The 21581-nt window shown below is 44.3% G+C and overlaps 1 protein-coding gene across 1 annotated transcript in view; it reads right to left on the bottom strand.

Annotated features, from left to right (window-relative positions):
* AHNAK2 (AHNAK nucleoprotein 2) overlaps positions 1-20112 on the bottom strand; it is a 43100-nt gene extending 22988 nt beyond the window's left edge. Inside the window, exons 1-8 of the mRNA XM_067295689.1 lie at positions 20020-20112; positions 19188-19191; positions 10232-10302; positions 9346-9435; positions 8543-8581; positions 7792-7933; positions 6829-7007; positions 37-6042 (exon numbers count right to left, since the gene is read on the bottom strand). Coding sequence (XP_067151790.1) covers positions 37-6042; positions 6829-7007; positions 7792-7933; positions 8543-8581; positions 9346-9435; positions 10232-10302; positions 19188-19191; positions 20020-20112 — 6624 coding nt within the window. The remainder of the gene's footprint in view (positions 1-36; positions 6043-6828; positions 7008-7791; positions 7934-8542; positions 8582-9345; positions 9436-10231; positions 10303-19187; positions 19192-20019) is intronic.
* Between the last annotated feature and the right edge of the window lie 1469 nt (positions 20113-21581).

The following is a 21581-nucleotide window of genomic DNA, read 5'->3' on the forward strand; positions in this document are numbered from 1 at the left end:
CTTGGCTTTGGCCAGTTTGACGCTGGGCATCTTGACGTCGGGCATTTTGAATCTGCCTTTCTCGGCGTCTCCGGCGCCGGCGGCGGCCTCGATGGTCAGCTCGACGCCGGGAGCCTGGATCTCGGCCGCGGGCAGGGTCAGCTCGGCTTCGGCGGTTCCCGAGGGCACCGTCACCTGGGGCTCCTTGAGGCTCACGTCCACGTCGGCGGCGCCGGCGCCCTTGGCCTCTCTGCTGCTGGACCAGCCAAAGGAAGGCATGCCGAACTTGGGCATTTTGAACTTGCTGTCCTTCGCCTTCGAGGCCTCCTTCTCTGGGGCTTTTGCTTCCCCTTCGAGGGCGAGGCCCGCCTCGGGCGCCTGCAGGTCGACGCTGGCCTTTGGCAGGGTGATGTCGACGGAGGGCAGGGTGATGTCCACCTTGGGAGCCTTGGTGTCCGCTTTGGGCATTTTGAGGGAGGGCATTTCCACCTTCCAGCCAGCCCCTTCGGTTTTGGCACCGGGGACGTCGGCTTTGAGGCCCAGCGCGGGGCCTTCCCCTGTGGCGGTCACGGTGGCGGAGGGGAGGTCGACCTCTGCGGTGGGCAGGCTGACCTCTGCTCCGGGCCCTTGGGCCTTGGGGGGCGACACTCCAAATTTGGGCTTGTCGAACTTGGGCATCTTAATCTTCCCTTTCAGGCCGGCGGCTTCCACCTCGGCTCCCTCCAGCGAGCCTTCGGCGGAGGGCCCTTTCAGGTCCACCTCGGGCCCCTGGAGGCTGAGGGAGCCTTCGAGCGAGGGCAGCTGGACGTCGGGGGCCGAGAGGCTGACGTCGCCCGCGCCGGCCTTGAGCTCTGCCTCCGGGAGGCTGACGTCGACTTTGGGCAGGCTGACGTCCGCGTCGAGTTTGGGAGCCTTGACGGTTGGCTTGGAGAAGACCACGCTGGGCACCTTGACTTTTGGCATGTGCAGTTTCATGCCGCCGCCCTCGACCTTCCCGGGAGCGGCGTCCAGGCCGCCTTCGGCGTCGGGGCCCTGCAGGGCGAGCTCGCCCTCCGGGATTTCGGCCTGGGCTTTGGGCAGCGAGACCTCGGCCTTCGGCAGGCTGACCTGCACGTGGGGAGCCTTGGCTTTGGGCAGTTTGACGCTGGGCATCTTGACGTCGGGCATTTTGAATCTGCCTTTCTCGGCGTCTCCGGCGCCGGCGGCGGCCTCGATGGTCAGCTCGACGCCGGGAGCCTGGATCTCGGCCGCGGGCAGGGTCAGCTCGGCTTCGGCGGTTCCCGAGGGCACCGTCACCTGGGGCTCCTTGAGGCTCACGTCCACGTCGGCGGCGACGGCGCCCTTGGCCTCTCTGCTGCTGGACCAGCCAAAGGAAGGCATGCCGAACTTGGGCATTTTGAACTTGCTGTCCTTCGCCTTCGAGGCCTCCTTCTCTGGGGCTTTTGCTTCCCCTTCGAGGGCGAGGCCCGCCTCGGGCGCCTGCAGGTCGACGCTGGCCTTTGGCAGGGTGATGTCGACGGAGGGCAGGGTGATGTCCACCTTGGGAGCCTTGGTGTCCGCTTTGGGCATTTTGAGGGAGGGCATTTCCACCTTCCAGCCAGCCCCTTCGGTTTTGGCACCGGGGACGTCGGCTTTGAGGCCCAGCGCGGGGCCTTCCCCTGTGGCGGTCACGGTGGCGGGGGGGAGGTCGACCTCTGCGGTGGGCAGGCTGACCTCTGCTCCGGGCCCTTGGGCCTTGGGGGGCGACACTCCAAATTTGGGCTTGTCGAACTTGGGCATCTTAATCTTCCCTTTCAGGCCGGCGGCTTCCACCTCGGCTCCCTCCAGCGAGCCTTCGGCGGAGGGCCCTTTCAGGTCCACCTCGGGCCCCTGGAGGCTGAGGGAGCCTTCGAGCGAGGGCAGCTGGACGTCGGGGGCCGAGAGGCTGACGTCGCCCGCGCCGGCCTTGAGCTCTGCCTCCGGGAGGCTGACGTCGACTTTGGGCAGGCTGACGTCCGCGTCGAGTTTGGGAGCCTTGACGGTTGGCTTGGAGAAGACCACGCTGGGCACCTTGACTTTTGGCATGTGCAGTTTCATGCCGCCGCCCTCGACCTTCCCGGGAGCGGCGTCCAGGCCGCCTTCGGCGTCGGGGCCCTGCAGGGCGAGCTCGCCCTCCGGGATTTCGGCCTGGGCTTTGGGCAGCGAGACCTCGGCCTTCGGCAGGCTGACCTGCACGTGGGGAGCCTTGGCTTTGGGCAGTTTGACGCTGGGCATCTTGACGTCGGGCATTTTGAATCTGCCTTTCTCGGCGTCTCCGGCGGCGGCGGCGGCCTCGATGGTCAGCTCGACGCCGGGAGCCTGGATCTCGGCCGCGGGCAGGGTCAGCTCGGCTTCGGCGGTTCCCGAGGGCACCGTCACCTGGGGCTCCTTGAGGCTCACGTCCACGTCGGCGGCGCCGGCGCCCTTGGCCTCTCTGCTGCTGGACCAGCCAAAGGAAGGCATGCCGAACTTGGGCATTTTGAACTTGCTGTCCTTCGCCTTCGAGGCCTCCTTCTCTGGGGCTTTTGCTTCCCCTTCGAGGGCGAGGCCCGCCTCGGGCGCCTGCAGGTCGACGCTGGCCTTTGGCAGGGTGATGTCGACGGAGGGCAGGGTGATGTCCACCTTGGGAGCCTTGGTGTCCGCTTTGGGCATTTTGAGGGAGGGCATTTCCACCTTCCAGCCAGCCCCTTCGGTTTTGGCACCGGGGACGTCGGCTTTGAGGCCCAGCGCGGGGCCTTCCCCTGTGGCGGTCACGGTGGCGGGGGGGAGGTCGACCTCTGCGGTGGGCAGGCTGACCTCTGCTCCGGGCCCTTGGGCCTTGGGGGGCGACACTCCAAATTTGGGCTTGTCGAACTTGGGCATCTTAATCTTCCCTTTCAGGCCGGCGGCTTCCACCTCGGCTCCCTCCAGCGAGCCTTCGGCGGAGGGCCCTTTCAGGTCCACCTCGGGCCCCTGGAGGCTGAGGGAGCCTTCGAGCGAGGGCAGCTGGACGTCGGGGGCCGAGAGGCTGACGTCGCCCGCGCCGGCCTTGAGCTCTGCCTCCGGGAGGCTGACGTCGACTTTGGGCAGGCTGACGTCCGCGTCGAGTTTGGGAGCCTTGACGGTTGGCTTGGAGAAGACCACGCTGGGCACCTTGACTTTTGGCATGTGCAGTTTCATGCCGCCGCCCTCGACCTTCCCGGGAGCGGCGTCCAGGCCGCCTTCGGCGTCGGGGCCCTGCAGGGCGAGCTCGCCCTCCGGGATTTCGGCCTGGGCTTTGGGCAGCGAGACCTCGGCCTTCGGCAGGCTGACCTGCACGTGGGGAGCCTTGGCTTTGGGCAGTTTGACGCTGGGCATCTTGACGTCGGGCATTTTGAATCTGCCTTTCTCGGCGTCTCCGGCGCCGGCGGCGGCCTCGATGGTCAGCTCGACGCCGGGAGCCTGGATCTCGGCCGCGGGCAGGGTCAGCTCGGCTTCGGCGGTTCCCGAGGGCACCGTCACCTGGGGCTCCTTGAGGCTCACGTCCACGTCGGCGGCGACGGCGCCCTTGGCCTCTCTGCTGCTGGACCAGCCAAAGGAAGGCATGCCGAACTTGGGCATTTTGAACTTGCTGTCCTTCGCCTTCGAGGCCTCCTTCTCTGGGGCTTTTGCTTCCCCTTCGAGGGCGAGGCCCGCCTCGGGCGCCTGCAGGTCGACGCTGGCCTTTGGCAGGGTGATGTCGACGGAGGGCAGGGTGATGTCCACCTTGGGAGCCTTGGTGTCCGCTTTGGGCATTTTGAGGGAGGGCATTTCCACCTTCCAGCCAGCCCCTTCGGTTTTGGCACCGGGGACGTCGGCTTTGAGGCCCAGCGCGGGGCCTTCCCCTGTGGCGGTCACGGTGGCGGAGGGGAGGTCGACCTCTGCGGTGGGCAGGCTGACCTCTGCTCCGGGCCCTTGGGCCTTGGGGGGCGACACTCCAAATTTGGGCTTGTCGAACTTGGGCATCTTAATCTTCCCTTTCAGGCCGGCGGCTTCCACCTCGGCTCCCTCCAGCGAGCCTTCGGCGGAGGGCCCTTTCAGGTCCACCTCGGGCCCCTGGAGGCTGAGGGAGCCTTCGAGCGAGGGCAGCTGGACGTCGGGGGCCGAGAGGCTGACGTCGCCCGCGCCGGCCTTGAGCTCTGCCTCCTTTTGTTTGATTTCTGTCCCAGGCAAGGCTATGTCTATTTTATATTTTGTAATATCTGTATCTTCTTTTTGTGCCTTTACATCGTGTTTAAAAAAACCCATTTTAGGCATTTTGACCTTTTTCTTTTGAAGTTTTATTCCTGTCTCTTCATCTTTACCTAGTATTTTTTCAATGATATCGTCTCTTTCCTTGGATGGTACAGAGATTTCACCGTCTTTCATTTCAGTATCTGGTCTGGGAGGCTTCTTTTCTGCTTCTGACTTTGCCCACTGATTCTCTGAGGATGAAGTTGCTATTTTTTTAGTTTTCAAGCTTGGCATTTGGACTTCTGGTAGGTGTCTTATATTTTTTTCACTTATATTTTCTTCAATTATCCTTCTTTCAATTTCAGCACTTGGAGCCTGCATCTCTCCTATTGTTATGCTGATATCTGTTTTTTCATCTGCTGCTAGAGAATGCACTTTTGTTTCCCCATGGCTCACCTGATCCTCAGTTTCCCCTGTTTCGTCCTTTAGCGTTGCCCAAGTAAATGTAGGAAATTTGAACTTTGGCAGTCTGAATTTGCTTTCTTTTCCCTCTATATCTTTTTCTCCTGCCTTCATATCAATGTCCATCTTAGAGTCTTTATCAGTTGTAGGCACATCATCTTCTTCTGTCTGTGCCTTTTTTACAGTATCTATTGACTGGACTGTGCTCTCTTCTCTGGGTAGTTTTATGTCATCTTTAGGTATTTTGGCCATTTTGAATGATGGCATTTGTATTTTCCACGCAGATACTTCTGATTCTGCATCAGGCATGTCGGTTTTCACATCCAACTTTCTGCCTCCTTCCTTGCTTGTGTCATCTCTTGTTTCTGGTACCGAATGTGGAACATCACGTCCAGATTTGGTTAAAGTGCTTTCAGTTTCTGGTTCTTCTCTTTTGGGCATTGAAATCCCAAACTTTGTTTTCTGAAGTGTTAATATTTTTGTTTTATCTTCTGCCTGTTTTTCTCTTGTTTCCAGTGCGTCAGCTGTTGTGTGTAATTCTGCTTTAGCAGTGCCTATTTCTAGACCTTTTACTTGTATTGATCCTTGTGCCGTGTGATCCATTATTTCTATGTTAATTTCACTTTCTCCTTCTATTTTGTCTGTTGTTCCTTTCTGTTTCTTTTTAGGGGATTTTGATGAGGGCTGTGGTGTTTGTTTAGCTGGGCTCTCTTTCATATCAGGTGTTTCTAAATTGGGTTTTGATATTTGTGTTGATATAGCTGGCACTTCTGGTACAGTAAACTTCAATGTTGATTCCTGGTCTTTTTGTTTTTTAATGCTTATTTCAACTTCAGGGTGCTTTTTTGTTTGGGTTGGAATGCCATTTTTCATTTCTTTCAAGTCTTTTGTTAAAGTTTCATGTACCTCCCCTGTTTTCATTTCATAAGCAGAAGATGTGGTATATTCAACAGTTAGTATTTCAGGACTTTCCATGATGATATCTTCTTTATGTATTTTATCTATTTCAGTTAACAGTTTTGTTTTTATTTCTGTTTTTTGCTTCTCTTTTGGTTCTGGTTTTGATCTATGCATTTTGAATCCAATGTTAGGGAACTTCAGTTTCTTTTGGCTTCCTTTTTTTTCTTTGGTATTGACTTCTTGTTGAAATTGAGACTCTGTGTCTGTGCTTGTTGGGGAAATATCTTGTATAGCAGGCTCATATGCATCTGATGTACTGTGAGATCTTCTGTGCCCCAGTATCTTTTTATTTTTAATTGACTGGAATTTTGGCCATGATAATCTATCTTTTTTAGGTCGCTTGCTTCTTCCCACCCTTTGGTTTACAATTAATGTTTCCTTGTCTTCTTCTGAAATAGTTTTTCCTGAAATGTGCAGTGTTTCTTCAGGAATGCCTTCACTGAGTTCTTTTTCCTGAAAGAAGAAATTAAGTAATGAGTAGACTAAAAATAAATATAAGCTTAATACAAATTAAAATATATAATGTAAAATATATAGAACATTTTTTAATCCAAATTATCTATTTCTACATAAAACAACCTGAAAACTGAGTATGTAATTCAGGCAGAAGTTACAAAAAATTATTATATGACTTATATGACTGTAGTATGTGGGTTTCTGAACGTCTACATTCTTTGCAAAACATTTCAGTAAACAGATGCTTCCATAAATGTGTCTATATATATGTATGCATAAATATAAAGATATAGATATGAGAGAGAGAGAAAATATAGAAAAATAATTTTTAATGCGATGGAGACTTATGAGCTTGTCTCTAGAGATGTCAGTGATTAAGCACGTATTTTTAAGAGAAAATCTTATTGTTGAGCTCTTGAGGAAAATATTTTCTGAAATTTTACATCTTGAAAAATATTGAACATAAATATTATTGAGTTTATGTGAGCTAGTTCTGTCAATGGACACTTAACAATAAAAACAGTGCTGTCTCACTAGAGAAGAATGTTTTTCTACCCTAAATAAAGATTGTGGCTTTATCCAAAATCTATAGTCTTGCTGAGGATACTCATAATGCTGCAAATATTGTGTGTGGAGTTTATTCTTCTCATGAATATTCATGTTAGTACATTTAAACGCATGACTAAGTCTTAAGAGAACATGTGTATGTTTTCTGATCTATATTTCCACATAACACATTATTACAGTGTTATCCAAGCTTTGTAATCTAACCAAATAACTAACCTGACTTAATCTTTCCTTTTTGTACTGTGCTGTAGAGTGAATGTGTTCTAGCTCTTTCCCAACAACTTTCCTTTTGAGGCTGAACTGAACTCTGTATGGCTCTGAATACTGAAGAATCTTGAGGGCATCTTCATACTTGATATTATCAAAAAATATTGTAGCACTTAGAAGTTGATCACCTGCAACCGGAAGCAGATATTTCATTTTAATTAGTTTGTGCTTTCATGTGATTTTTCAAATTCTGTTGTACTTAATGTTCAAACACACATAAGAATAATTAACATATACCATATAAAATATAAAATGATCACAGAATAGAATCACAGAATGGTTGAGGTTGGCAGAAGCCTCTGGGGATCTTGTAGTCCAATCCCCCCGCCCAAGCAGAGTCAGTTAGAGCAGGCTGCTCAGGACTGTGTCCAGTCAGGTTTTGAATATCTCCAAGGATGGAGACTCCACAACCTCTCTGGGCAACCTCTTCCAGTGTTTGACCAACCTCACAGGAATACAGTTTCTTCTTCTGTTTTTCAGTATTTAGACTCTGTTTTTCAGTATTTAGACTTTGGAGTTTTGTTCTTGCTTAAATCCTTATTTATTGTAGTTTTGTGGCATAATATTTTCTAAAAAAGAGTCAGAGGCAAGGTATTCATGGATGTAATAATGAGTTATTTTTTCTTTGCATTCTAATAACGTATATATACTCTCTATGTATCTTTTTCACTGAAACAGTGAAAATTAGATTTTTTAGGGTATACAAAATATCATATTTCATTATTATTTAAGAAACTGATCTTGGAAGTTATTCATATAGAAAGGTTATACTCGTACATAATATTAGTTGGTCTGGGATCTACTCTTTCTATTATTTAAAGAACTGACAGATCAGATATATATCTATATGCACACAGAGCTACATTCCTGATTGTTTTAAGGTGAAAAAGATATCAGAAAATCAGACTGTACCTTCTCTCATACTAAATATTTTTGAAGCAGGGGATTCCTTAAGTACTTTTTTAATAAATATTCCTTCATTTCCTCCACCAGTCACGCTAAAACCACTAGCACCAGCTTCCACTTCTGTTTTCAGAGTCACTTCCATTGTGTCCTAAATGTAAAGAAAGGTGTGAAGTTATAATTTTTATTCATTTGTATCAAACTCTACAACAGAAATTTCAGTTTCTTCAGGTGTATTTTCAGCAGCTCAAGAAAGATTACCTAAAAATGGGGAATATACTTGTTCAGTGTGGGTTCAACTCAGTTCTAAATTAGAATTAAGCACATGTGTGAGGGCCATGCTGGATCAGGGCCACAGGGAACGTAGAACATATAGATTTAGATTATAAAGTTAAAATGTGAAACATATGGAAACACTCTGGGCTGAAAGATTCCATTTTCTGTGAAGATATTATGTAGCTGAATTAGAGTCAATGGGCCAGAAAGATCAGAGTAAGAGCTAGTGCTATACTGTACTCAATCCAGAGGAGACCAAAGAGTACTGAAAAGAATTACAGAAGGATCCCTAATAGGGCAACTGAATGTTCATGCCTGTGTCATAGCTGGGCAATTTATAAAGTTCCTAGCCAAAACAAATCTGAAGTTGTTCTTTTCCCATTCTCCATCCATCTGTCCACCCCATCCATGTCTGCATGTTGTAATGGACTTTACTGCTGTGCAAGCCACATACCTAAAAGCAACTGATCGCTTTTAGACTAACCTGTGGATGACTCTGTTTTGATTTGTTTTCTTCTTGAAGCTGAAAAATAAATTGCAATTATTTAGCATTCAGAAGCTGTGCAGTTGTAAAGCATAACAAAAGTCCTATCTGAGTTAAAAAATCCTGGTTTAGACTGAGAACTGAGGCTGATATAAATGGCAACAGAGCAAGGCTGGGATCTACAAAGCTAATTTTCACTACAATGTGAATGATTTAATTATATTATTACCAGTAGTAAATCAGGTACCAGGGCCTTCCTGTACTGTACAGAAAATTTGCATGAAATGATCACCAGAGACCAATTGTATTAAGAAGCCAGGAGCTTGTGTTATGCATGTTGGACATTTCTCATGCTTTCATCTTTGTGAATAACATACATGTTATTCATTTATTAGACTTCAGCATGAATTTTGAACAGCTACTTACTTTCTTAATATAACTGTGCTAATTAAATCTTTACCTTTGAGTAACCAAGATATATAGGTAATTTCAAAATATGTATTAGTTGGACTCAAGACAATTAAATATTCTAATAGGAAAATTGTTGTCATTTCTTTATATTCTATGTCCCACCTCCTGGAATGAAGTCAAATGGAATTTGTGGCAAGAAATAAGAATGTGACCAACAACAAACCCAACACAACATAAAACCATCAAGAGCATGGCCCTGATTTGGCAGGGGAGGTAATACGGCTTCAGCTATATCCTATTACATGATACATGAGTCTCAGCTACTTATAGGAGTTAAAGCCTCTTAAATGAACTCAGTAAATCCATGCATGCATGAAAGCTCAGTGTCTTGCCTTTAAATATTCTTCTTCTATGGGATATTCATAAACTGGAGAGGATCCTTGTGGCCTTGGCCGGATATCTTCTACTGCCACTTCGTTAACCTGCAGGAAAGAAATGAGTGGTAGGAAAGGAACAATCACCATTAAAAAGTGACCCAGTTTTTAGGAGTTTTTTTCTACTTAGACATAGTCTCCTTCTGCGTACAAATCTTTCATTATTAATAGTTGATGCAGGATAACTAATAACTCTTTCCTTGGGTCAACAATAAATCCATTTCTCATTTAAGAAAGTTGATCAAGAATGCAAGGGACAGAATTTTGAGAGACAAAAATTATGGTACCATGACTTTGGTTTTTGTTATGCACTGGATGCAGCTATGGTCTGAATGGATTAAAAATGCTGACAGGTTAGTCAGTAATGATTGAAAGAGGCTGTAGTGATTCCCTGTCCTGCTTTATCTGCACAGCTACAACCTCCATCCTGTGGCTTCAAATTGTACTGCCCTCTATAACCAGGCAAACCATGGAAGAGTCAAGAGTCCCAGAAGGAAACTCTGCTGACAGACATTTAGCATCCTTCTTTCTGGAGTCAGACTATGGGCAAGGTAAACCAGCTAAACATTTAAAGGAATGCTGTTTTAGTTAACAGCCATGTAATAAAGAGTTTGCTAGGTCTTGGTATAGAACTTTTGCTGGCAAGTCATGGTAAAGAGCAGACCACATTACACTGCAGCATTGTTCTGGCAGGAAGATTCCCAAACAGAAATACTAACAGCTACAACATTTTTGACGGAGAAAAAAAATCACCAACAAAACCCAACTATAAATAAAATACTAAAGATCAAACTTTCATAAGGTAATTTTACCCACCCCCTCAAAAAAACCTCCTCAAACTTACAGAATCTTCATCTTCTGCATCAGCATCAGCATCTCCAGGAGGCTCTGTTGGTCTCAGCTGTCGTCCAGAATCTGAAAACAATACACAAGTTGTGTCTGTACACCAGTACAAAGCACAGAACAATAAGCTTTGAAACTGAAATCCTCCAGATCAGTATGACTATGAGAAGTGCTCAGCCAGCTGTAGAAAAGCCTGCTTTCATTCAAATTCTTTATCTCAGATTTCATCAGACTGATCTTTCCAAAGATACCAGAAATATTCAAAGCCAGAAGTGTAGAGGCTTTTGTGAAGTAAGATGAAGAAAATAGTCACCAGCCTGGAAAAAAATAAAATTAAAAGTTGGCACAATTTTTTTTTTAATCACCAAGCTTGCGGTCTTTAAGACAGGAGTCAGAGTGAAAGCATCACAAAGCTTTGATAGTCATAAAGATTCAGTTGCTTTCCTTCTTAAAAGTATTCAGGGCAGAGATAGATCAGGTGAAGATAGGCTGTTTGAAAAGATGATTCTTTTGAAATGGCTTAAATTGAGCACCAAAAAACAAAACCAATACGAATACACTGTCATTTTTAGAGATCCAGTCTCAGCCAATAGATGACAGTTTGAGTGAACTACACATTCTCTGCTGCACAGAGTATTCTACATACACTATTCCTTGCCCTGATAACTCTGCCTTCTTTCCCATCCCATTCCTGCTCCATTTTTTTTTTTAAGGCATTGGGTTGTCTAGCTTTCTGAGGCCAAGTTCTGCAACCATCGTTAGCATACATAATTTTCACTCTTATAAACAGATCTGGCTCAAAAATATGCTCAAACACTAGAGAAGAAAACCACAAGCAGAACTGTGCAACTAATTCATTATCTAATTTAAATGAAGAATCCTTGGGCTGGAACATGACATACTTATTTCTGAACATGAACCTTACATGCTATGTAGACAAGCTGGCCCTAGTTCTGTTTGTATACATTCACTTTAACTTACATAAGCTGGCAAGCACTGTCTAAAATGGCCATGATTTTGATAGCCTTTCTTCATAGTTTTCTGAACTTCTACATTTTTTTCTTGACTTTTTAGAATATGAAATTATTTAGTACAGGCAGGGTCATGAAAGAACTATGCTATCTGATCAGTGATGGACCACTTCATTAAGTGAATGGTCACAGTGTGCTTCAAATGGGAATGTCCCATGTCAATCTATGGGCCAAGCTTCCAAACTTGACTAACTAGAGGGCACCTTAGCCATGTTTATATTATCTTAATAATCTCTCCTATGGTATTTTAACTCCAGAGAACTAGAATCAACTTAGAAATATCAGGGCTACCAGACCTTGCCTCTTTTAGCCTTCACAAGACTAGTCATGACACCTATGATGAACACTTCTAGAAAATGGTTTTAATGCAGCCCCTAATCCAGATTAAAGACCTTCATAAATTGGTTTGATATTTTCAAAGGCCTAGCAATTGTAATTTTCAGAAGCTCAAGAAAGTTGAAAAATGATCACAGCTCTATCTAAAAATTTAAATGTGGATTTACAAACCTGATTTTAGGCATCTCTTTTTGAAAATTCTCAGGTCCATTCATGAAGCTCTTAACCACATCTATTCTAATACACAGTGTATGTGTAGAAGACATGTGGGCCTGAGGCCTGATTGTTTAAATTGCTTAGTGTTTCTAAAGAGTCAGGTGCCAACCTTGAATTTTATGGCTGTTACTAAAATTCCAAGAAATAGTAAGGACTTGGACTTGTGGCATTATTGTATTTTTCACTTGGGAAAATCCCACCCACAAGCTCTGCAGTCCAGTAGAATGACTTAACAGAATATTGCTTGGATTGCTACAGCATTTGCTCTTCAGTGCAGCACTTGGAGGTGAATTACAACATTGGGCCATGATGGCTGCCAATAATTTTGCTACTGGAAAAGAAAAAGGAAAGAATTATCTGGGAGGATTCTTGGGTAGGTTCACTACTGTTTCTCGTTTTACTCTGGCATAACTTGTTTAGAATTGGAGCAATGCAAGTATGGAGTGCTCCATTTACAAAACTGGAATGATCCTATATGGTTTATGCGGCTGATTTATTTCACTATCCAGTAGGGCATATCCTCTGAGTCTAGCACACTGCAGCTATCCTACATGTCCTAACAGAGGTAAAACTTTTTAAACCAAATACTTTAAACAAAGGATACTTAAAATGAGTAGGTGACCAGCACCTTCAAAATCTTCTTGCTGCTAAGATTGAACTACTTAAAAGACCCAAGAGAATTTGGCACTCCACTGCTTTTCACAGTAAGACCTGAACACTTATTTCCCACAGGGATGCTCTTCTGGACAAAGCAGTGGTGTATGAGGCACAAGGGTGGCTTCACGTGCTTGGCCAAATACTAGCAGGCAATTGCTCTCCTTGTCCTTGTTAGAGGTGTTGTGAGTCAAGGTTTGCTAACATGTAGTCAGGAGCGTCCTGTGCTGTTAAAGGGGCAAATCTGTCAGTGTAAAAGGCCTTTTTCACCCACCTCATGGTGTGTAGAAAGGGAGAGACTCCTCCTGTGAAAGCTCTTAGTAAACTGCTACCTCTCCTAAATGGTAATAGTAGGATTTTTCCTACAAAATGGAGGAACAGATTCCTATCGCCAGGGTTAGTACAGAGATGGCTGAGATGGCATGGAGCAAAGATCGGCTACACAAATCAACTCCCCTCCCAAGCTTTGCACTGACGGCCTTTGCAACCAGCCTAATTTCTCCAAACTCTGCCTATTCGTATAGTAATTCTCCCCTCTGCATTAGTTAAGATGTGAAAAAGACTTTTTATGCCCCTGACTCCCCATGTAAACTAGGCGTAAGATTTGGTTCTGATTTTTTTCCAATTCAGATGACATTAAAAACAAATATATAGAAAAGGGGAAATTGGAGTACATTGCTGTATTACATTTTCAGCAAAGCTTTCTTTCTGTATATGCAAGACTGTGCCAATAAACTATGATTTATATGCATGTCATCCTCATGCTCCAAATAGCAGTGATGCCAACATTTTATAGGTTTTAACTTTTTTCATAAACCCTGGACAATCATTGCTTTGTTCAAAATGTTTTCATAAACAAGATGGAATTTACACCAGTGACTAGTTCTAATAGCCACTGAACTGACTTCAGAACAAGGGAATTTTTTGAAAATAGGCAGTAGGAGTTACACAGAATGGAACATTTTCATATCATATGACTAAAAATTGCGTTTGCTTTTTTAGATGCAAATTTTTTGATTATTTTATCCTTAATAGAACAACCCAACTGGATTGTTTTAGGTGCAACTGCAAATATGTAAAACCTGGTAATTGTTTCGATATCCACCTCAGGTAACAGTCTCCAAAAACACATTTTTTACATTATATATCAATTTAAAGCATGACGGTGTGATCTAATTCAAGTCCATTGTGGTTTAATGTATCATATAAATGGAAACCTGGCTTTAACTGAGACATTGGCATATTAATTTACCATAATCCATATTCTTTAAAATTAAATTAAGAATAAAACAGTAAAAGAGTATACTGGATATGTTGTTTAAAAAAAGCTCTTTTATAACCTCTTTTGCTGATCATCATCTGTCTCCCATGCTTATAAATTGTATCTCTTTCTCTACACTTCTGCTTGTGTTTTCGCCTCTTAGTGTTCAATACTAAAGATCTGTTTGCATATAATGTAATGAATTTAAGTAGCTTGATCTTATTTTTAAGTATATAACTTTTGCTCACATCAGCTTCTTAGGCATTGTCTTTCCTGCTAAAAAGTGGTTTTATTTTTGCTTTGTTTTGTTTCATTTTGTTTCATTTCATTTTATTTTATTTTTTCTTGGGAGAGAACTAATATATCACGGTTGCCTTGTTTTCCCCGGGATTTTAATTTACATCAGTTAATCCTAACAAGTGTAGCAACGGTTACAATGTACATATTTTTGACAAAGACACAGGTTAAGTCTTGCTGATTCTCAGGCCACATCCTCACTAGAAGAAGAGGTATCTTTTTGCTAGGTACTGACTGGCATGCATTATCTAACTTTGCTTCGATAGCTAATTTCTCTTAGTAGAGAGAAACCTAAGCTGTGATAGATTAATATAGGTCTTTGGGTGAAAACCTGTGTGCTTTGCTCACTCATTTATTATGGTTTGTTAACACAGGAAGACCACAAACTGCCTTTTCTTTACTAGGGTTTTGCTGTTTGCTAACTACCATTTCTTAGCTATGGTAAGAAACAAAGGGACCTGTTTGCCCAGTGTTGGTCTGGCCTTGCAGAAATGGATAGCTCTGAGTCCCTCCGCAGCTTGAGGACTCGTGCCTACACACCCTGGCAAGCCCAGGACATCCTTAGCAGGGTCTTTTCTGCCAATGCAAAGCGCACCCTGCGCACATAACATGATCTGTATTATTAATGAGGAGGAGGAGGAGTAAATAACTGTAAGACAAACAACAACAGGAAGAACTGAATATCGTTGTCGTTGCTAGCACTGTGTTTGACCAGGCAAATAATCCAGACATGTTGGTCAACTCTCTTCCCAGGGCTCCCTCCCGTGCTTAGTATTACGTGTGAGTCTCGTTGTAAATAAGGATGTGCATTGCTGCCACCCTGGAGAGCCTTGGCCAGCTCCTGTGTCCAGACCACTCTGCCAGGGGTGTATTTGCAGCTGTCAGGTCCATCCACCTGCAGATCAGTTTGTCTCCAAGCCCTCAGGCACCCCTGTCACGGGCCCATTGATGGTTAGTCACTGCTGATGCACTGCTCCACAGTTCCTCCTATTTTTATTTTAAAGCCCTTTTTCAAAACAGGCACTGTGCCCAGTTATTTTTTCCATGGCTTGTTCTCCTTCTCTTGTAGGTATCGTAACTACTTGGATTCCTTTACTTCCTTCACAGCTCTCACTGCCGCCTGAGCATTGCTACTGCAAAGCCCTGCAGCCCCTTCTGGTTCACTTCTTGTATTTGGAATTGGGAATATTTAGAATATTTAGAATATTTAAAATCGTAGATCCCAGCTCAGGAAAGCACTTGATAATAGGAACACTATGCACATGCTTGGCATTTGACTGGGCCTCTCAAGAGCACTTTTTGAGATAGGTAAGTTTGCCTGGCTTGGAACTTTAGTTTGCTAAGAGAGATTTTTTGCTTCAGGGTGATGGGCAGAAAGGCAGCAATTCAATCATTTTACTTCTTTGGAATCCCCAGTGCTTCAGTTTCCATGTCTGCTTCTTTTTTAGGTCTTCCCTCTCCATCCCAAACTACTATCATCTCATTTATTTTGCTAAGTTGTTAAATTAATGTATGTGTGTTGCATTCCGTTCTTTGGGTTTCCCAGGAGATCCCAGGACATTAGAGACTGATGAATAAATGTAGATCAACCAGCTAATTTTAATGTCACTTCAGCTAGGCAGTGTCATCAAGCATATAAGCTATTACATTGGTTTGGTTTCCTTAAAACTCCCATGACTGAAAAAATGGCCTAAGTCAGACTTTTTAAAAGCCCTCACAGGAAAACTTACAATGACAGCAAAAGGACCACCTTTTCCATCTCAATGAATATTTTCTGGATAAAAGCATGAATTTTCAGCCCTTAAAAAAGTAATTTTCACTGCTTTCCAAAATCAGCTTTGGTAAAGATCTCTGAATCCATAAACAGATCTTTGTGTTCTCCTAACTGCATCAATTGGTTTGATGAGTCAGGATTTGCCAATCCCTCTGCTAAGTATGTTGTGCAAATACTATGTACAGCACAAAGATAGTTACTCCCTCAATAGCAGCAGCAGCCTGAAATAATTCATTATTTCCCCCAGCGTTTTCTTATTCAGCTCAAGTTACAAATGGAAGTGATGACCTAATGCATTAAAGAAGACTAAAAGTCTGTAATACTTCAAGATCTATTGTTATAAAAAGCAAACCACAGAGGATTTGTTGTCCAGAACTGCTGTCTGGAGGCAACATGGCAAAGAGCATCAGCTTTAATATCGTACCTTGGGTTCAACTGTGAATTTCTTTAAATGCAAATACCAAAGTTAAATGTAAAGGCCACAAACAGGAACAACTAGGAATACACAAGAATAGTAGGGCTGTTCAAGGGCCTGCCTTTCACATTTTCTCTTTCCCAAAGGGATATGTTACTTAAAGAAAGACCTGAAAAACATCCTGGCTGCTCTCTATACCATGTCCTGTCTCTCTACCTCCCCTGGTGGTTACGTCGCATGAGGAGTTTGGCTACAGCAGCTTGGAGCAATCATCCCCACCATCCAAATCCTCCTGAGCAATTTGGATAGTGGAGGAGTCATGTTCTTCCAAGCAAGCAACACAGGCCGTGAGGGAAACCATCCTGCAAGAACCACTTGGTGAAGATGAGAAGAACCTGCAAGTGACTGCAGACAAACTCATTTATGCACACACTGTGCTTCCTGAGGAAGCCGCTGCATGGTTCAAAGCCCAGATGACGGCACCAGCTCTTGCACAGTCTGCATAGGCCTGAACGTGAGCTCCGGCAGGCCTGCGGCATTCCCCGCAAGCAGCTCTAACAATGCTTGGGAAAGGCGTCAGCTAAAAAGCAAGAGGTTCATTTTTCTACAGAAATTTTCTAGCACATTCCATAGAACTGGTTTCATTCCACTGCCCTGAGAGATCCCAGGGACTAAGTTACACCAACTGCTGGGCAGGGCTCTGGGGCACAGCAGGAGCGCCGCGGGAATGCTGTCGCTGTCACTCTATCCCTGGGCGGACACATGGCAATGGGAGGATGCAGGCACGAGGCCGTGGAGAAGGCTGCTTCTCGGAGCGCTCCAGCACAGGAAAGTGCTGCTACTTCACTTGAACAACTGCCAGTGAGACACTGGGGAACCCCGCAGCTCCACCTAGAAGCTAGAAGGTCCACCAGCTGTCAGCTCTGAAACGAACTATTGCCTCAGTGGAAAAAGCAGCCATTCTGCCTTGGAAAAAGGGATAAAGTAAGGAATAGCCCCCCCAACTTCTGCCTTTCCCCCAACCCTCCCTACCAAGCTCCAAAATTCTGGTATCCCTAGATGTTTCTGTGGGATGCAGACAAAAAGACTAGTCTGTGGACTGAAGATAAAATTTAGCTGCTAAAGGGGTTTAACAGACCTTATTCTCTGCAGGACACTATCAGAACCGGTTAGGGTTGTGCTAAAGCTAAACTCCCGCCTTTGTTTTGCCTTCGGTTTGGTAATGCCCCCTGGCTGCACTCTGTCACTTAACTGCATACTTGTACTATGATGAATGTAACTCAAACTCTGGAGCCAAAAGCAGGGGCTTGTAGCACAGCAGAGCTAAAGGAGCAGCTACTCCCAAATAACCAATGTGTGAATAGTTTCCTTCCATTCAAGGCATGAACAAGATGTCTTGATTCACTGCCTTGGTATGTTAAGCTGCCTTTGTCAGCAGTTAGAGTACTTCATTATAAGCCTTCGAATCATTGCATTTCAAAACCTTCCTAAAGCAGAAAGTATCTGTAAGTTACAATCATCCGCCTCCTCTCCCTGCCAGAAAGCTGTTTGTGGAGTTAGCTCCTGCTTCCATCAAAAAGAGAAGGTCTCTGCTCTGCAAAGTACATCCAAGTAGAAAAATGTTTAGGGAATTAAGGTTTCTTACAGAGCAGATGAGCTCTGTAGGGTTTTATAGAGCATTTTCTACAGGTTGACTAATATCAGGGAAGACGTGGAAGAACACTGGCATCTAAGAACAGATATAAACACTACCATAAAAAGAAAAATGAACAGCCCCCAGATGAAAAGGAGAGTGAATGGCTTTCCTGTGAGTGTGTGTTTATTGATAAGCTCTGTCCACAGATTTAAAACTATTAAAAGCATGCCTGCTCGCACCGCACAATAGGAGCAAAACCTTTAATGAGACCGATCAGAAACGAGCTCTTTATTTGTACAGTGGCACATCTTTCCTCTGATGGTAAAGATATATTTAATATAATTCATAGGACATTTCAGAGCATGAGAATAAAAGCACTCTGGTGGGGCTCTGCACAGCCTTTCTCAGCTTGAGTCATATTTAAACAAGAAAAGCACAGGGGATTTTTTTCTCCCAAGCCTTTTTTTTTCGCCTTTGTCAAACTGAAATTTCCCAGATCCCGGGTTAATGAGTTTCATCCAACTATCACGGGTTTTAGGGTACTTGGCTGAAAATTACTGCAACATGATTACAATCTTTCTCCTGCTCTACCTAAGAAACGTAATTTGGCCAGATCCACATAACTCTTCTGGTGCCAGAATAAAATATTTAGTGAAATATTTTATTTGCCCAGGATTTCACCTGATACTGAAAAAGAATAATGTTTTATAGGAGTAATACAGTGTTTTAAAATAAGCTCTCAACCAAAGTTTATTCTGAGAACATAACTAGAACGATGTCCAAAAGAGACAGCAAAAGCAGGCGTCAGTAGCTAATATGTGAATTTCTCTCCTGGTTCTTCTCTCCTCTTACTGGCTAGAACAGAGATGCAAGTGGCAGGCTGAAAAAAAGCAGCTGGAAAAACGCTCATGGCACCAACCAGACAAAGATGTTCAGTGCTGTTTCCCCCTACCCAATGGTTCTGTCTCAGAAGTACCAGTTTTGCATTATCTCTGTAGATTTAGTCTAATGATTGCCTGGAGGGTAGGTATAATGTCCTGTCCTGTGTCTGTGTTTGCTTGTCTTAGGCAGGAATTTTCCTCTCTCTCAGGGTGTACGTGCTAGAATGGGTTTCCAATGTGTGTTTTACTTCCTGCATGTGTTCCCACGGTGTGCGGGTGTATAATTATGGTGATGATCATACAACATTAGGACCTTCTCTGATAATTATCAATCGTGATCTTTTTCCAGGACTGCAGTGCCTCTATTCTCACAATGTCACTAAGAGAAGGGAGTCACTTTTGTAGCAGTTGTTGTCATGTATGTCCCAGCTGGTGGACCGAACCAAAATAGCTTACCACCCTTTGGAAGGGGGCAAAAGTGGGTTAGAGCTTCATTGCCAAATAAAACAATAAAAATTGGTTTAATGCACTGTGATCCTCGACAGTTTTATCTCCTGGGACATACAGGCATACCTCGGAGATATTGAGGGTTCAGTTCCAGACCACCGCAATAAAGCGAATATCACAATAAAGCGAGTCACACGAATATTTTGGTTTCTCAGTGCATGTAGAAGTTATGTTTACACTATACTGTAGTCTATCAAGTGTGCAATAGCATTATGTCTAAAAACAATGTACATACCTTAATTAAAAAATACTTTATTGCTAAAAAATGCTAATCATCATCTAAGCCTTCAGCGAGTCTTAATCTTTTTGCTGAAGGAGGGTCTTGCCTCGACGTTGATGGCTGCTGACTGATCAGGGTGGTGGCTGCTGAAGGCTGGGGTGGCTGTGGCAATTTCTTAAAATAAGACAGCAATGAAGTCTGCTGCATTGATTGACTCTTCCTTTCACGACGGATTTCTCTGTAGCATGCAATGCTGTTCGACAGCATTTTACTCACAATAGAACTTCTTTCAAAATTGGAGTAAATCTTCTCAAACCCTGCTGCTGCTTTATCAACTAAGTTTATGTAATATTCTAAATCCTTTGTTGTCATTTCAACAATGTTCACAGCATCTTCACCAGGAGTAGATTCCATCTCAAGAAACCACTTCCTTTGCTCATCCATAAGAAGCAACTCTTCATCCATTAAAGTTTTATCGTGAGATTGCAGCAATTCAGTCACATCTTCAGGCTCCACTTCTAATTCTAGTTCTCTTGCTATTTCCACCACATTTGCAGTTACTTCCTCCACTGAAGTCTTGAACCCCTCAAAGTCATCCATGAAATCAACTTCTTCCAAACTCCTCTGAATGTTGATATTGGGATCTTCTCCCATGAATCACGAATGTTCTTAATGGCATCTAGAACGGTGAATCCTTTCCAGAAGGTTTTCAATTTACTTTGCCCAGATCCATCAGAGGAATCACCATCTATGGCAGCTATAGCCTTACGAAATGTATTTCTTAAATAATAAGACTTGAAAGTTGAAATGACTCCCTGATCCATGGGCTGCAGAATGGATGTTTTGTTGGCAGGCATGAAAACAACATTAATCTCGTTGTACATCTCCATCAGAGCTCTTGGGTGACCAGGTGTGTTGTCAATGAGCAGTAATATTTTGAAAGGAATCTTTTTTTCTGAGCAGTAGGTCTCAACAGTGGGCTTAAAATATTCAGTAAACCATGCTGTAAACAGATGTGCTGTCATCCAGGCTTTGTTGTTCCATTTACAGAGCACAGACAGAATAGATTTAGCATAATTCTTAAGGGCCCTAGGATTTTCAGAATGGTAAATGAGCACTGGCTTCAGCTTAAAGTCACCAGCTGCATTAGCCCCTAACAAGAGAGTCAGCCTGTCCTTTGAAGTTTTGAAGCTAGGCATTGACTTCTCCTCTCTAGCTATGAAAGTCTTAGATGGCATCTTCTTCCAATAGAAGACTGTTTCATCTACATTGAAAATCCATTGTTTAGTGTAGCCACCTTCATCAATTATCTTAGCTAGATCTTCTGGATAACTTGCTGCAGCTTCTACAGCAGCACTTGCTGCTTCACCTTGCACTTTTCTGTTTTGGAGATGGCTTCTTTCCTTAAACCTCATGAACCAACCTCTGCTAGCTTCAACCTTTTCTTCTGCAGCTTCCTCACCTCTCTCAGCCTTCACAGAATTGAAGAGACTTCGGGCCCTGCTCTGGATTAGGCTTTGGCTTAAGGGAACATTGTGGCTGGTCTGATCTTCTAACCAGACCACTAAAACTTTCTCCATATCAGCAATAAGGCTGTTTTGCTTTCTGATGATTCATGTGTTCACTGGAATAGCACTTTGAATTTCCTTCCAGAACTTTTCCTTTGCATTCACAACTTGGCTAACTGGCGCAAGAGGCCTCGCTTTTGGCCTGTCTCGACTTTCGACATGCCTTCCTCACTAAGCTTCATCATTTCTAGCTTTTGATTTAAAGTGAGAGACCTGCGACTCTTCCTTTCACTTGAACACTTAGAGGCCACTGTAGTGTTATTAATTGCCCTAATTTCAATACTGTTGTGTCTCAGGGAATAGGGAGGCCTGAGGAGAGGGAGAGAGATGGGGGAACAGCTGGTCGGTGGAGCAGTCCGAACACACACAACATTTATTGATCAAGTTCGCCGTCTTATATGGGTGCAGTTCGTGGTGCCCCACAACAATTACAATAGTAACATCAAAGATCACTGATCACAGATCCCCGTAACAGATATAATAATAATGAAAAAGTTTGAAATATTGCAAGAATTACCAAAACGTGGCACAGAGACACGAAGTGAGCACACGCTG

This window comes from Apteryx mantelli, chromosome 4, assembly GCF_036417845.1.
Source record: "Apteryx mantelli isolate bAptMan1 chromosome 4, bAptMan1.hap1, whole genome shotgun sequence".
NCBI lineage: Eukaryota > Metazoa > Chordata > Aves > Apterygiformes > Apterygidae > Apteryx > Apteryx mantelli.